The sequence below is a fragment of the Perca fluviatilis genome, chromosome 18 (genome assembly GCF_010015445.1).
Source record: "Perca fluviatilis chromosome 18, GENO_Pfluv_1.0, whole genome shotgun sequence".
NCBI lineage: Eukaryota > Metazoa > Chordata > Actinopteri > Perciformes > Percidae > Perca > Perca fluviatilis.
This window is the reverse complement of record NC_053129.1, coordinates 24,946,503-24,964,553: the sequence shown is the minus strand read 5'-3', so window position 1 is coordinate 24,964,553 and position 18,051 is coordinate 24,946,503. Positions and strand designations below refer to the sequence as shown.

The 18,051-nt window shown below is 39.3% G+C and overlaps 1 protein-coding gene across 1 annotated transcript in view; it reads right to left on the bottom strand.

Annotated features, from left to right (window-relative positions):
- Positions 1-18,051, bottom strand: part of lama2 (laminin, alpha 2) — a gene marked incomplete at its 3' end in the record, with an annotated part of 199,379 nt that overhangs the window by 44,904 nt on the left and 136,424 nt on the right. Inside the window, exons 30-40 of the mRNA XM_039781351.1 lie at positions 17,742-17,927; positions 17,357-17,475; positions 16,898-17,015; positions 14,801-14,953; positions 10,743-10,867; positions 10,431-10,517; positions 9,965-10,020; positions 7,277-7,419; positions 5,907-6,005; positions 3,886-3,997; positions 70-232 (exon numbers count right to left, since the gene is read on the bottom strand). Of these exons, the coding sequence (XP_039637285.1) occupies positions 70-232; positions 3,886-3,997; positions 5,907-6,005; positions 7,277-7,419; positions 9,965-10,020; positions 10,431-10,517; positions 10,743-10,867; positions 14,801-14,953; positions 16,898-17,015; positions 17,357-17,475; positions 17,742-17,927 (1,361 nt within the window). The remainder of the gene's footprint in view (positions 1-69; positions 233-3,885; positions 3,998-5,906; positions 6,006-7,276; positions 7,420-9,964; positions 10,021-10,430; positions 10,518-10,742; positions 10,868-14,800; positions 14,954-16,897; positions 17,016-17,356; positions 17,476-17,741; positions 17,928-18,051) is intronic.

Sequence of the window (18,051 nt, the reverse complement as noted above, 5' to 3'; positions counted from 1 at the left end):
TGTGTGTGTGTGTGTGTGTGTGTGTGTGTGTGTGTGTGTGTGTGTGTGTGTGTGTGTGCGTGCCCATACTGCATCTCTTCCTCGGCGATACTCTTCTTCCCTCCCAGCTGTCGTTTTCTCATCTCGGCTAGCATGGCCTGGATCTCCTCCTTCATCTCCTTCAGGCTTCTGTCTGGAGTTCCATCTCTCCGGGAGAGAGTCTGGTTCAAGTCAGCAGCCTTCGACTGGAGGTCTGGACACACAGACGCACAGAAAAACTGCTGTGAGTAAACTACAGATGGATAGATTTGTGTGGTTGAATTCATACAAGCACTGAAAGAATTTTTTTATACCAGTTTCAGTTCCAGCATCTCTGGAAAATATCTGAGGAACTTTGTATTTATCAACAATGAAAACTATGCCAAAGTATAAATATCAAGTTTCTTTGTTATAATTTACTTTTATTTTAGTTGCCCTGTTTTCTCTAATTGAAGCTGCATTAATTGAATTTTTGGCAACTTGGGGGCAGAGGAAGCTCAAAACTAGCAGAGAAAAACACAGCCCTGATATGTTATCATCTTATAATGCTGTTATGGTTTGCATGTGTGTTAGTCAACCATCCCAAATGTCCAAGATTAAGTCTTTAGCTGTTAGATGATCAACTTTCTTCCTCAGCTAGTCGCTAACTTTGTCTGTCTGCTGTTTGGTGCTGTGCAGGTAGTGTACAGTGGCTTTTTAGAAAGTTTTTGGCAGCAGTTGGCTGCTACAAACAGAGTTGAGGAGAGTGCTGAGAGGGAACCATAAAGTGAACATCCAGGAAAAAAACAAGGACTAAAATGATGAGCTTAAAAGAGGCTAAAGAGGCTAAAAAGCTGAGCTAGTTTCGGTGATAATTTTCCATGAGTTTGTCACTAAAAGCTACTCCTTTTACATGGCATAAAGTTATTTCATTCATTGTTAACAGAGGTGACGCAACAGCTCAAAACCAGATATTGAAACATTAGAAACAATATTGCTATTGTTTACAGAAATAATCTATACACATATAAACATGCAGTATGTAGAGATGTGTTAATGTTAACCGTAAACAGACATACGGTATATAGCACTGATGGACATTCTGTCTTTGGGCTCTGCTGTCATGGCTCAAACAGAAAGAAAGACAAAATCACACCGTTTGATCTCATTTATACTCAGACACACGCTAAGAGTCAGACACACACACAAACACTCACACACACAAACTGTTTAATACCATTCAAAGCCAGTGATTTTGGCAGACTTCATGTTTGCCCTGCTTTTATCAAATTAAAGCCAGTGAAATCTTAAACCAATCAATGATGAAACTGCACTAAAACACTCCAAGGCTCATTTAAATAAAACTGCTGGAACTTAATGAGTGTGTGAGTTTGCAAGAGCAAAACAGAGAAGGGTAAAGAAGTGTTGTGAAATGTGTGTTCCTCTCTCATGTAAACGTGATATGATTAAAGTTGAAACTTGAAAGTGTGTGTGTGTGTGTGTGTGTGTGTGTGTGTGTGTGTGTGTGTGTGTGTGTGTGTGTGTGTGTGTGTGAGTGTGTGAGTGTCTGTAGGTGTGTGGGTGGGCCTGTGTGTATGTGTGATTGTGGCAATGCAGCATTTCCTATCATTTGAAATGTAAACATGATGTGATTAGAGCCAAAGACTGAACTAAAGCCATCATGCTAATGAACAGCTGTACTGCATGTGTGCGCAAGCTGCATTTGTATGTGTGTGTTAGAGTGTCTGTGAGTGTGTGTGTCTCACAGCCTTATAATTACATAGTGGGATTTAAAAGCCAATTAAACACTTAAAACGTGGATAGAATCATATTGGTATCTAGTAAACATGGACACACACACACACACACACACACAATGAAGCAAGAATATATTGTACACACTTTCCTGTGTGTGTGTGTGTGTGTGTGTGTGTGTGTGTGTGTGATAGCCAATAATTAAGACTCTAATTGCTACTCTCAATCATCCAGTGAGCCACAACACACTCTCTTCTCCTCTCTCTCTCTCTCTCTCTCACGCGCACGCACATACAGACACACACACACACACACACACACACACACACACACAAAAATCACTGTGAGATTAGGCAGAGGGCCGGGAAGCTAGGAGCAACAACAAGGAGAGGACAGTTTCATCACAGCCAAGTAGAATGCATTGGTTTGGTAACTTTCTTTTCTTTCCAGGAGCCGTTAAAATTTCTTAATGCGTATGAAAATTATATCACTTATTATTTGAACTACCGTACATAGTTCCACACAGACATCAGTGTGGGGTAGGTAGTTACTTAGAAGAACATTTATACCTGCTAAATTCAAGTAGGACTCATCTAAAGCTGTATAGGGTTGAATTTAAAAAGTCGAGACTACTCATACATAATGACTATTTCCACCAGCATACACAGCACATATAGTCTTGACAGTCTGAAAGGAGCACATGTTGAAAGACTGAGTAAATATACTGTAGAGTAAAAAATGTTTTTTGAAACTGCTGTTTCCAAGTCAAGAATGAACCACCAAGCTCACCTAAATGAACTGGTTTATAAAAAATCTCATTTATGGCATGCTGCACTATTTTAACATTTTGTTTGTTTGTTTTAAAAAAAGAAACTTTTATCTGTCTTATCTATCTATCGAGACTGATGTGGAATGCAGAAAAGAGAGGATTGCTGGGGGTATGCAAAAGAAAGATCTGTGGCTTTTTTTATGTGGTGAGCCTTGGCAGTAAACGAAGAAGAGTTTGGCAAACCCCAGCACCAACGGTCAGAGTGACCTGCAAGGTGGAACTCCTGTACTGAACTGCAGAACTCAACAAATGTGTTCTCGTGAACTCAATAAATGTCTTCCCACCAGCGTGTATCTACTGTATGGTCTGTGACTGTGATGTTGCAGGAGAAAAACACATCACAAGCTGGTCACACAGCCATCGATACAGGGTCTGAGGGATGCTGCAGCTTCACTGGCAAAAAGATACTGAATCGAACAACTATCTGCAAGTTACACATAGTATAGAGAGAGAGCGATACAAGCCCTCTGTATGAAGCCACCTCTACCGGAGTGAACCATCTGGACTGTACCACAAAGTCCTGCCTGTGAGATAATGTTTTACTCCAGTGGGAACATAGTATCCTGCTGTAGGGGATCATTAAAACCCGAAGCTATGGATAGACATCTAATTAGTGCAAAATAACAAAATAAAACAAACTGAATCATTGCATCCCATTATCTTGGTAGGTGATTCTTTATCACCATGGTTAGTGATGGATCCGTCTTTATTGTTCAGGCAACACTTTGCACCGGCAGCTGGCAGCGAGCGCCAGCCATCGGCCCACCAGCCGTGGTGTTTGAGCTAAGTTTTCCCATTAGTGAACTAACAAGGAGACAGAAAGGTGTTTTTGTTGTCTCACTTTGAAGATGCCTTTCATAAAGATAGGCCTAATAAAGTTGAAAAAAATAAAAGGCTCTAGTACAACAAGGCCTCTATTATGGGTGGTAACACTGAAACTAGTCTTAATAGTAAAGTCACTTTTTTCTAATCACATTATTTCTTTTACATCAAATTCAACTTGTAAGTCTTTTTGAAGATGCTACATCTTTATTTATTTCTTGCTTTTTAATATGTTCTGCCCATATAATTATGTAATTCAGTTCATTAACTTATTTTTCCTGTTTGTTCATATTCTTACCAATCCATTCTCTTTTAATGTAATAATCAAAATGTTCCAAATGGATCCCTTGCATTTAATATAATGTAATGTACTCTGATCACAGATGAAACTAGTGAAAGAGTAGACAGATACATCCAGAAATCCCAGTTGGCAGGATATGGAGGCAGTTAATTGGAGGAGAGGTGGTGTTCGTTTCGGCTACCTTGAGCTCCCAGCAGTGTATCCCTGATGAACTGCTCCAGGTCCTCAGCTCGTTTATGAATCCTGTCAGCATCATCCTCAACCTGCTCTCCGTCAGCAGACACCTTAGTGGCCTATACAAACACACACACACACACACACACACACACACACACACACACACACACACACACACACACACATTATAAAATAATAAAGAACAAGTGTTGAATAACTGAACATATTGACTTCTGTCTAACAAAGGAAGGTAAAAGACAGAGGTCCTACAGTAGATGTAAAAGAATGACGGAGGATTATGGCAAGACGTACATACAGTACACACACCTAATCAATATTATAGCATGAGTGTACAGTTCAGTCTGTTTATCCTATATTTTTCCTGTCTACATGTGGACTCACATGCCGCCACATACACACAGAGATGGAGGAATTATTGACATAAAAAGAAAACACAAAGACACACATTAAACCGCACACACAGACACAGAGGACCAGGAAAACGAAAGATGGATGAATCCTTGATATGCATGAAAACACATCCTAAGTCACACACACACATACAGAAAGAAAGAAAGAAAGAAAGTGCAGGTAATTATTGTTGTGATTTGACAAGGCCATGCTATATCATTTTCGCTGGTGTGTGTGAGTGAGTGAGTGAGCATGTGTGTGTGTGATGGGGTGTGGGTGATCATCATAGCTGTCAACAAATGTCAAGGCTCCAGTCCCTAAAAGGGTGTAGCTTGACAGCATGACACAGTGTTATTTTTCTCCACTTGGCACTTGTAGCCCCCCTCCACTCAAGAAGTGTTTTTATATAGATTCTTGTATTCTGTATGAGGGCAAAGACATAGAAATGCTTTTGTGTAAATATGTTTGATGTAAACAACGTTCAAATTCTTTGAAGCAAAAACATTCAAATTCCTTATTTACAATACTTTTCAAGCAAGCACAGATTCCTTAATTGGTCTATCAGGCAGAGGCCCAGAAGCCTAAGGTACCCTTAAGAGCCTCTGTTTCTTATATCTGTGGGCTTTCTGGTGGGTTCCCCATTTGTTGACCTGCTGCTACTGACATTTTGATTGACTGAATGATTGCGATGGTGTTTATTCTTGTCTGTCTGTTTTTTTATGTGACTGGTTGACTGCAAATTTGAATTCCCCTAACGGATAAATAAAGTTGTTTGTACTGAAGTGAATTGAAATCATAAGAGTAGCGATACTAGGAATGACCAGTTCAGGATTGGGACAAATCCTGATCTAGATCCAAATCCTTTCAAATGCGGTTGTTATTCTATTAATATCTATCCAAGGACCCCGGAAGGTTCACATTTTGTAAGTGCTAATTTAATTGAAAACTTGTTTTGGAATATGCACCAATTAAAGTATGATATAAACTGCCACGATAAGGGCCCAGTGGCGTTCTAGACCACTACTACTAACAAGTGGGTTCCTGTGTGGTTCCTGTGTATTTAGTGCACACACAAGAGGGCAAAAAGGGCGGTTGGAATTAACATCCTGCCGTGGGTTTCATGTTATTCTGCTGATTGGCAGTTGATGGTGTAAAGAAGTAAATGTGAACATAACCTTTGTTTGTTAACAAGAAAAACTTGTTAGAACTTTATTCCCCAATCCTGAAGCCCTGTCTTGAAGAGGAACCCTGTGTCAAAACCCAGTTTAGAGACTTTTATTATTTATTATTATCAGTTCTGACCCTTGATCAACATGTGGTTGAATTGGTTTATGTACTGCTTTTATGCCAATCAGCGTGCTGCCGCTGGCTACTGGTTTATGCGTTGTCTCTATTGCAATGCACAGCTTGTTGTAGAAGACTTGTGTCTTCGCTGTTCTTTGTACATTAGTGTGGCCCTTCTCTATGATCTCTCTCCCTGCCACAGTCTTTATTTGCTCCATATCGTTAGAGACAGACAGAGAAAGAGGGCAAAAGACGGATAAAAACAGAAAGGAAGACAGACAATGACAGAGACTTAAGTCGAGCCAAAAGAAAAAACAAAAGTGTTGGTACCCTGCTGTGTAGTTGGTCCATCTCAACGACCAGTGATCCCAGGTTGGAGTCGGCCAGTTGCAGTAATCTCTCCGGAGCTCTCTGAGGTGACAGCATATGCTGCAGGAGAGAAACAGAGAGATGAAGGAATTACATAGAGAAATGTCTGACACATTTTGGCCCTGGGCTAGGCTTTTGAACTGCCTGTGCTGTAGAGCCAAAGAGAAGAGGATGAGCAAGGGAGGGCAGGAGGCGAAGGACGGAAGAAAGAAAGAATCAAACAGAAAATATATCTAACAAATAAAAGTCAATATATTTGAATTATGTCACAGTAAACATGATATGATAATAACATAGTTCAATTGTGAGAACGACGTTATGGAAAGCTAATGCAACCTCAGTTCATAACTTACCAAAATCTATTTAAAACACGGTACGTGTTAATCAAATTTGACAGCAGTGTGTGTATCATGTTGTTGGCGATGTAAATGCTCGACAGCTCCAAATGGTGATTTGTATTGAAGGAGGAGAAAATTTCTAACATTTTGAAAACATTTGAAAACAAGCTCACTACGAGATGGCAATGACAATGTTCCTCTGAGTAGTGCGGGTTGAGTGAGCTGAATGAAGAGTGTGCCATCTCATTGCACTACTGAGTATTGCAATAACTCTGTTTTGATTACATACAGGCTTTGATATGTTTACCATATCTGACTTTAAAATCTACTAAAGTTTTTATATCAAAATCACAAAAGTTTTCCTAATTGTTTGCTAAGACAACTGATGATTTGCCATACCCCTCCCCCCAAACAGCAATTATTTGATAATATGACAAATTACAGATTAGTAAAATAAGAGTTATGTTAGAAAGAAATAATCTACACTGCAATATGCAAACGCATAATGCTGTTTCTGTCTTTTACATTAAAGACTCCTTTCATAAGATACTCCTTTAAGTCAGCTGGGAACATTAACAAGTCAGCCAGTGACAGTGTTTTCAACCAACTGATGGAGCTAAGGTTAGCTACAGCTGATAAAATCAGACAGCTACTTGTCATTTTAGCCGGAAAAATTGCCGGTTGCCTGCAAGACATGAGTAGCCTGCTTTTGTCTTCTTATCTTCTTATGCCTGACATCAACGAGCCATTGTTTCAAAAATTAGTAAAAATTTGGAGTGGTTAACATGGTACTGTTATCATTGTAAACTGTATGTGCTGTGCTAAAGTGGAAAACATGACAGACGTAGCAACATAAACTAAATGGGGTGGGTCTGAGCAAACTGTCTGTTGAAGACATCAGATAATTGAAATTAATTTCATCAGTTAGAATTAAGACACAAGTTAAAAATCATTTGAAAATATCCTTTTCAACCAGGCAGAAGCCAATTTTACCTTGAGTTCCTCTGTCATGTTCTCAAAGCGGTACAACACCCTATAAGGTGGTGGGAGGGGTGTGGTCAGGGTGACTTCAGTGATGATTCGATACAGGCGGTCCATATCACTGATCAACAGACCCGAGCACTCATCATCACAGGCTAGAGAGACAAATAAAAACACACATTTAGACACAGCTAGAGTGTAATGAGGCCAGCAAAATCTATTAGAGGTTTACAGATGGTTTGCTTGATTGTGTGTGTGTGTGTGTGTGTGTGTGTGTGTGTGTGTGTGTGTGTGTGTGTGTACACTACTGTAGTTTGACTTGGCAGAGAGAAATAGAAGGAAGAAAAATGAGAAGAAAGAAAGGAAATATGTTCTATGTATTTTTACTACTCAGTGTGTTTTTCTATGCCTTATTTGTGAGTCTGTAAACACATCAGTGTGTGATCATAGTGACTGCTTGTGTTTTTGTGTTTAAGTGACTCTGGCATCAGAAAGACAGGGCTGCCGATGCATGAAATTCAGCACAGGCAGGCAAAAGCACCTATTATAAGCATGCACTGCAGGCTAAATACATACAAACTAATGCACAAACACACCAGGGAATTCACTTGGATGCGTGCATACACATTTTTCTTTATCCTGTGTGTGTGTGTGTGTGTGTGTGTGTGTGTGAATTTATCTTCCCTTCTAAAGCCTGAGGCTGATTTATTGCAGAAATTAAAATTTCTGACAAGGGAAATCAAAGATGAATTAAATAAAATAAAAAATTTTTTTTTTTTTAAATTTTTCCAAAACCCCCCACACACACACAAAAAAACCCCCCCCCCCCCCCCCCCCCCCCCCCCACAAAAAAAAAAAAAAAAAAAAAAAAAAAACCCCCCACATACTCAGCACTGCTGCTCATCCCACAAATGCATGTTCCTTACAAATGAGGCACCATTTGAAAGGGAACTAAACAGTTTTTCCAACAGTATAAGATTTATTGCCAAAAAGCATTGTTACCACAGAGAAATAACCTACCAAACACAAATTCCCTTACTTTTTGTGCTAAGTTATAGCTGTGAACTTGTTTTGCGGTGTTGTCCATATTTTCTTTAACTTTTATATATTTGCAATATATCTGCCTGTTTTACACTCTTTGACCAAAACTTTGCCTGTAAGTTGTATATGGAAACTGCATTTTGATTAGGGCCAACAATGCAATTTAGTTAAATCACGTTTAGACACATTGTAGCTATAAAGTACTGCATGTTTAGGTCCGATGGCAACGGTTTCACCAGAACTGGTTTTCAATGTAATGCATTTTGTTTTGATTTAAAGCTAGGTTTTGTATCTTATCGTGCAAATAAACATTTTCTGTTTTTAAGCAATGTATTTAGCTATTCCCTGAGGTCATAATACTCTATCAGTATAATACTCCATGTTTCACCCTGAAATAAATAATAGAATTTTGACATAAACTCTCATGTGGATGTAGACATCATTCAATAATGCAACCCATTATGACATCACATGTTGAAATGTAGCTGCATCTCAATGCAAATGATGTTATACAGCAGATATGAGAGCTATGCATTTCCCTCGATCAAGATTGCAGACTCCCAAAGTGCTCGCTTGCGTCTGATAGGATGGGAGAAAGGGCATAGCAGGGACAAAAAATAGTGCAATCACTCTTCAACAAGTGAACAGTAGTCTGATCGCTCCACTCTCTGTAAACCACAATGACTTGTGATTATAGTCTGAACGTAGAGGCGACCGGTTTGGTGTGAGGGGTGCAGCACTCGCTGCCAATTTATGAACACACGCCTTGTGTCGGAACACAAAGACCTGAGCAAGCAATTTCCTCTCTGACCTGACAGCAGTAATTTCAAATCAGCCTCCGTCTTACAACCTTTTCTTCTATATTCTCGTACCTGTAGACATGCTAATGGCACCGAATTGGCCCTGCCATTATGCTCATATTAAGTTTAATTTAGCTCCAAATGACATTGAAATTATTTTCTAAATGACTTGAATCTGACTTCTGCCTCGACCCGCTGTATCCCATGGCAACCGGAGAAAAGGGCTTTGACTGCTCATTTGCATTTCATCGCCAAAATAAAGCAAAACATCAGGTGACTATGCTGGGTGGTAGGCTATTACAGAGAATAGAAGAAAATAAAAAGGAGAGGATGTCTGTAGGTTTCAGTAAACTAAAGACACTTTCAAGGGGACCAAATGTGCTCTTTTTGCTATGATCTGGTATGGTAAAGTTAAACTCTGGGCTCCTTTTGTGATAGATTCTGTCGTTGAAGGCAAAGAGGCCCTTATAATGATTATTGATTTGATTTTAGCTTCTATTAATTTCCTATTGAAATTATTGGCACTAAGATTCACGATTGCATAATTCAGAACACATGTCCTGTAAAACCTGCACCGTTTGGCTGTTTGTTTCATAACTTTAATTTAAGCTCTATAGAAGAGATTTCAACCCTGAATGAAAAGAAAGCAAAAAAAGAAAAGACAAGAAAGAAAAAGCAGCACCAACAATAGATTAAATATAAAGCTGTGTGTTAGTCTTACAGATGATCCCAGCTGGTCCACACACATGCCTGTCCATGCACTGGTCACACGACTTTCCCGATGCCCCGACCCTGCAACGGCATTGGCCTGTGACAGGGTCACATGGTCCAGGCAGCGCCCCCCACAAGGAACACTTACATTCCTCGCAGCGGCCGCCAGGCATCCGTGGGTTACCATGGTAACCAGTAGAACACCTGGACAGGGGGATCATGGGAAGGAGGAAAGAGTTGTGATTGTTGTGTGTCTGAACACATAAAGACCTTTTAATGAAGACTGTAAACAAATCAAGATCACGGCAAAAAGGTACACAAACAGGAAGTGAGAAAAAAAAATTTCCCAGTACTTCACACGTCAACACTTTACACTACAATGTACACAAAAACACACACACACACACACACACACACACACACCAGAAATGACCCCAGTCCCCACCAGATGTTTAGTAGTGTAGCATACATCACTTTTGTATTACAAAGATTCAAGTACTTGTACCGTCATTGTCAAAAACTCTCACACTTTCTTGTGTGTATGAGAAAGATACATTACCTGTGTGTGTGTGTGTGTGTGTGTGTGTGTGTGTGCGCATATGCATGTCTCTCACCTCTCACAGTATTTGCCCTCATATCCCTCAGGACAGGCAGTACATCGGTAGTCATCAAATCCCTCCGTTACACAGGTTGGACTGAAACTAGACTCAGACAGATTGAAAATACTTCCAGTGAACAAGCATAAATATCTTAATACTTTTACAGTCTACATGTTCAAAAATGTTGAGAAAATAACAGAAATGTACATAAATGTATTTTAGAGAATGGCCTCCAAACATGACAAGATGATACATGATTGATACACAATAATTTCAATTTGTAGACACCCTCTGCTGAAAAAAGACATGGATAAACAGGTAGTTTACTTGTTCTCTGGGTTGGTGAGGGGACAGGCGCAAGGTTTGCAGTCGTCATGGAGACCTCGGACCACACCGTAGAATCCCGGAGCGCAGCGTTCACACCGATCACCCTCTGTGTTGTCTTGACAGTTCTACACACACACACACACACACACACACACACACACACACACACACACACACACACGTGAAATTAATGTTATATTTGTGAAGACACTGCATCGGTTTTCATTCATTCTCTAACCCAACCATGACTAACCCATCGTCCTCCAGTCAGCATGACTTCTTGGTCTGTGTGGTTGGTTAAAAAAGCAGACTTTGATTGTGTGAGCATGGTGTAGGCAGCTGTAACACAATTACAAAAACTTTCTACTTATCCAGAAAGCTTTTCATCTTTTAAAAAGCAAACTCATTTTCAAATTAAATTAACAGCAGTTAAGCTACAACACATCTGCATGTTGTATTTGAATATTGCCACTGGCACAGTGAAAAAGACACAAGATTTGTTTGAGCGTAAAAAGTAAATTAGTATAACTTAAAGCTGTAGTGCATAGTTTCTGCTGCCCCCATGAGGAATTCTAAGTGATGACCCCTCCTCCACGCAGTTGCTAGTAGCCAAGGAGGACACGGAGGATTAAAAAAACATGACGGACTCTTCAGAATAGGTAATCATCTTCGCTCGAGTTTCTGCGCGGGAAAGTCACCGGACGCCACAATCTTCTGAACATAGTCATACTGAGAAATACAGAGAGAGTTGTGTGGAGCTGAAAGTCTCAATTAGCTTTGTAGCAACTCATTCGGCAATGGCTTGAATGTAACGGACGTTCATTAATATCAAAAAGTTACGCACTAAAGCTTTAAGCTGTTTACAATCCCTTGTATGTGCCTACTTGTCACAAGTCGGCAATGAGTGATTGAAACGACAGGTGGGGTCACTCATCATCCCGTCCTTGATTACTAACAAATTGGCATTGAGGAGGCTTGTTTTTTGGCGAATGAGATAATTATCCTGGCGCTGCTGGATGATTTACACCAAGACTAGATGAAGTATAAAGAAAAAAAGTGGCATACCCACTGTCAGTTTACTTCACAGTTTTGGATAAAAGTAGTACTTTTGATCACCGGTGTGCTTCGCTGTAAGGCGGTTAACTCAGAGATGGTTATTGAGATGTTTGACAACATGTTGACAGAAAGGAGCTGCCTGTCTTCTTAGATTCGTTTTTCTTCTAACGAGACACATAGATGAACATTTTTATTGACTTTTATTTTCCAGGAAAAGTTGATTGAGCAGTCGCTTTGTTCACATGCATACAGATTCACACATACGGACTGTCACTGGGAAATACCCAATTGACCAACGTTTCTGCAGTACTGAGCATCTCACAACTTTTTACCACAATTCCTGAATTTCAGCCGTCGCAATGCATGCCCCAACGCGTCGTCACGCTGACGTCATCACACACACAAAAAAAAAAAAAAAAAAAAAAAAAAAAAAAAATACACACACAAAAAAAAAAAAAAAAAATTAAATATGGATGACAGACAGTATATTAGCTGACAGGTAAATTTTTATTTTTTTTATAATTTTCTTTCTTTTTTACAACTTTTTTTTTAATAAATAATATATTTTATATTATTTTTTTCTTTTTTTTTTTTTGAGTTATTTTTTTTTTTTACAAACAAACAATATAAACAAAAAAATAATATTATTAAAAATTTTATTATTTTTTTTTTTTTTTTTTTTTTATATTTTTTTTTTTTTTAAATTATATTTATTTTTTTTTATACAAAACCCAATACATACACACACACACACACACACACACACACACACACACACACACACACACACACACACACACACACACACACACACACACACAAAAAAAAAAACACAAACACAATAAATGCACACAAATATATTACATACTGTACACAAACATGCAGCTCTCTCCTCTTCATATCCCCAGGGTTCAGTCTTATGTGTTCGCCTTGTTTGTTGAAAATGGGAACTTCAATCAGTGCAACAGGAAGTTGCCTTCTAACGAAGCAAGTCATTTCCATTAACTTCCTGTGTTTCTCGTTACCACTAATTACCACAGAAACAAACTCGTTTAGCATTTTCAATTTAGCCTGCTCGGTAAGAAAATGCTAATGACGCCGTTATGGAGAGCAAGATGGAAATGGGCGAGGGAAAAATGGCTGGGAGGCAGAAAGAGACAGAAATCAAACACAAGAGAAGAGGAAAGGGAAAACTAAAAAGGGAGAGAAACAAATTGGCAAAACTAGAGAAATTAGAGAGGTGAGAAAGAAAGAGAGGAGGGTGTAGAGGAAGATCGGGGCAAAGAAAAATGAGAGAACTGAAGGTAAAAGACAGAGAAAATGGCAGGCTAATGAAAGGAGACAAAGCATGAGTAAATACATAATTGAGGATGAGAATAGGGCAGAATAGGACATTGGAAGGCGGTGAAGTAGAAGAAGGAGAAATTATATAATGAAGTTGAAGATACAGGTATGAGAATGGATAAAAAACAGAGGAGGTAACAGAAAAGGAGAAAAACAATAACAATAATTAGAAAGCAGAGGGCAGGGGAGTAGCACCCATATTAGAGCACAACTATTCTCTGGTGTGGGGACACAATTGGTGACTTTAAGGCCGATTACAGCCAACATTTGTCTTACCGACTGCGTTGGTGCTAATTTGAGTCTATCATACAGATGATCTCATGGTACATGCATGCAAGTTTAGGAATTACGGTTTAAATCCATAGCTTCAATGGGAATGACATTCATTGAAGAATAAGATTCAAGCTGTTTACATTAGGCATTTTCTTTTATGACTGAACCCTTTTTTCAATTATTATTGGAATAAAATGATCCATTAAGCTAGTGACAGTTGCATGATGGTTACAGTCCAAATTAAATTAAGCTTGAGTGAGGATTTTACACAATTGCTGATCCTTTTAGTTGTCCTGTTTATACGCTTCTCAGTCAGTAATCAGAGTCACACTCTGTCATGACCAAACACCAAATCCAGCACCCCGAGCAAGCTTTGACAAATAGTTGAGCTTCTGCAATTATATGAAAGAAGGTGAGCCACTTGCATTACCTGCCATATTTCAAGTCTTCCAAAAAAATTATTAAACATTATGTGCAAAAAAATGTATCACTTTTCTAAAAAGGCTCCATTCGAAAAACAGCTGCCAGTATCTTTCAGAGTTTGTTTACAAGTGCTTATACATATCTATCTTACTGGTTATTCAGTGCAGTAGTGTTCTAACCACATCAAGCCACATAATTAAATGGGTCCTCGTAAACTGTCCGAAATTATCTCAGTTGATGGATTTTCCTTCTTTAAGTCTGCCAGGGTTTTTACAGATCAACTGACACAACTGACCAGATTGTGAAAAGGCTGGAAGTGACTAACAGCTAACAACTGGCATGTTCAGATTTACAGTATCTCACCAGTCACCAGCTAGATTTATGGAGTACATGCAGGCAGAATATCTTAAAAACACACACACACACACACACACACACACACACACTATCAAAACAAACATGGAGGTGGTTCTCTTTTCCAAGTTGTGTTTCCTTGCACTGAAGTTTTTACTACACGAGTTTGTTTCTCAACAGTTAGACAATAAATTGCATGGAAATTATTGTCACAACTGGAATGTGCTGCTCAGTGGCAGTGCTTACCTGTTGAAAACATTTTGTGTTATACTGTCAGGGTCAGATTTCTTTGCCTTAATGTGTTTTAATTGTAGATCTTCTGATAAGATGATCTTCTCCCCTCTTTCTTAAAGTAAGGATGTAGCTTTGGATCAGATCCAAAGGAGAGGAAATTACACAAAATATGAATGAGCCTTGGGTCGTTAATTATTGCAGGGCTAATTACAGTACCTGACATTCCTCCTAACACACACATACACACACTTTGTTCTTTTTCTCACCTCTATCTCTTCTCCAGAAGCTACCTGGCATATGGCTGTATACAGTAAGGGTCTCCAGTGGGAAAAACACACACACACACACACACACACACACAAACACACACTTACCTGGCATATGGATGTCTCAGGGTCACAGGTGGAAGAGTGCCCACTGCATTGGCACTGAACACAACTGCCCATGCCGGCAGCGGTGGGCGCTCCTGACGCTGGAGCAGATGCCAGGGAACTGGCTCGAAGACGGTAGAAACCTGCAGCACACTCCTGCACACAGAGAGAGCCAGCCAGACAGAAAGAGAATGAGCGGGATAATGAGGGTAGAGATTTATTTTTTTAAAGATTTTTTTTTACAGCTGAAAGACAGAAATAGAATATCTAGTTTTGATAGCACACACACACACACACACACACACACACACACACACACACACACACACACACACACACACACACACACACACACACACAGACACACACACACACACTATACACATGGACCCACATAATTATCCCTAATTGTTATTTCTCAAGGCAACTGTTGACCACTCTCGCTTTCACACACATACACACAATTAAGATTTATTCCCTAGTAACTTTTGATCACAGACATGGGCACATACACACACACACACACACACACACACACACACACACACACACACACACACACACACACACACACACACACACACACACACACACACACACACACACACACAGACATGCAAGGTAACTCCCTCCCTCTCTCTCCTGTTCAGTAATAATTAATGGAGTCCATTTAAAGAGCCATCTGTTCCCTCTGCTAGCACTAAACGCCCGTTTAAAAATACTTTATTAACAACGACGGCAGCTACACATAGAATGGCCATCTGTCAGCCAAGACCTCTGCGACCTGAACATTTGAAGTTTAGCTACTGCTTGCTATTTGGCTTCAAATCTGTAGCTTTTAAATTATGTACACGGCTACAATTCTTTTTCCGGCAATATAGACGTCTGCTCCTCTGCACGCCAAGTAGCAAACGACAAAGTGAAACAGAGGTTAAAAAATATAGTTAAAAGTTTACTAACAACTCATGTGTTCCTTTGAGATTAACACAATAATACCTAACTGACTCTAAGGCACCGCCATCCAGTGCAATTGCTCAGAACTGTTGCCCATGTGTATCATAAGCTACCTCTACAAAATCCTCATTAAACTAAAGATTGAGTCCCTGCTATATGCTTTCTGTGGCTTAAGAGAAGGAGCTGGACGCAAGCTGAAAGTCAATTGCTTTAACAAAATCACAACTGAGTGGGAGAGACGCTCAGTGAGGCTTAATCCTAGCTAAGCAAAGCAACAAAAAAGCATGAGTCTGAAAGGCGTCGCAGAGGCTTAAAACTCTGAACTAAATGTAAATTGGAAACTTGTGAGATATTATTGAAAGCCTAGTCTGTGACCTCCATGTTTACACTCTGAAGTCAGCAGACATAAAGCATTCATTCCTCTGAGCGCTTAGAGATCACTCTGTAATTAATGTTTGTAATGTTAGATAGTTTTGAACTTGAATGTGAATGTTTTTTCTTTTCGTTTTTTTGTAATATTCTCACTATTCTGTTATATTTTTTTGTGTTAACGTATTTAATTTTTTATGTAGTGTGCTTTTTGCTTCTGCATTGAAGTAATTTCATCACACAATTAACAATAATGTAAGTGAGTTACAGAAACTTAGTGATGCAGTTTTACACTGATAAACGCTGGATATATTGTGAAATTTTCTTGGCATGTCTCCTAGTTTCTACCAACATATGAAGAAAAGATGATTTTAGCTTATCAAAGAATTTGGTTTTTGTACATATTTTGGCCGATGCAAATAAAAAAATTGCAGTACAGACATGACAAAGATATTTATTTTACTTTCTTGTCCAATAGAGAGCCCTGATTTTCTCAAATATAAAATATCCTGCTCAGTATCTTGGTTACAATTATTTTTAAGGCAGTAGCAGTAGTTTCATATAGTCACATTTTCACTTGTACTGTACAGTACTGAAAGTTCTTTAAAAAAATCATTTTGAGAAATTTGAAGTACAGTTACTTAATGCTATGGACCTACCTCCTGACTCCTGCAACACCTGTATCAGAGTTCTTAGGAACACCATTTGGAAAAGTTCACATTTTGCATGTATAAGTTCTACACGTTTGTGCATGCATGTGTTTAGTTGAGTGCCCACCTCACAGGAAAGTCCAGAGTATCCGATTGGACAATCACACTTCTCTATCTGATGTGCTTTCTCGCTCTCTTTGGTTGGTCTGCCTTCCTCGGCCACTGTTAGACTGATTTCTGAAATACTGGAAGAGAGAGAAGCCAATCAATCACATCCATCAATACAACAATGTAATATGATTACAACTGTTTTCTTTTAAGTTTCCAATAGCACTGGTTTGTTGAGACATTTGGAAATTCTAAAACTAAGATACTTGCCTTACATCATGTTAAAGAGGACATACACATGTATATAGACACATCTGTAAGGATGATTTGAAGCAGGTTATAATTCCCCACAGGTTATCCTTTATTTAGCCATCACATTTCCAATTTAATAGTGGACCACACTGTGTGGAGGCGCATGCCACTGCTTGTGTGTGTATGTGTGTGTGTGTGTGTGTGTGTGTGTGTATGTGCTTTTTACCGGCTGTGTCTCATCAAGTTGCCGTGTGATGCCTTAATTAGGATGTAGTCCACATAGAACAAAATATCCATGAAGTCCTCTCGAGTCATGGACCTGCCATCTGCGTACTTCCACTCATGCTGTACACACACACACACACACACACACACACACACACACACACACACACAGACACAAATCAATGTTACCACTGCAGTCCATTACCAATGTAATATACCCTGTTTGTATTGACTGACAGAGCTTGCCAAAACTAAGCACAATCAATATTCGGTTTAGGTCTATTATTATTTTAGTTGGTATTTAATTGAAGAAGTCGTTTCTAAAACTCATAACTCAAATATTTCTTCCATTATTTTTCAATTTCCCACTTCCATCCTTGCTCTACCTCTGTCATGTCGATCTCGTGGCGGGTCAGCTGACCAATCTGGAGTCCCGGTATGTGGCGTGTCATCAGGATGTTGCGGTTAGGACCGCCCTTAATAATGACCTGAGGCTCATAGGAGGAAGGACCAGTTTCATCTCTGGCCTCGTAGTACACTGCATATTTCAACTGCCCACCATATGCTGTGATCTGAAGAAGGACAGAGATAATTGATTAAAGGCATTAAGGACAACTGTACAGTTTTTTGCCATTCTGACAAAGTCCTCTTGATATGAGCTAAAATATTGATATCTATATTACTACTTTGATGGTC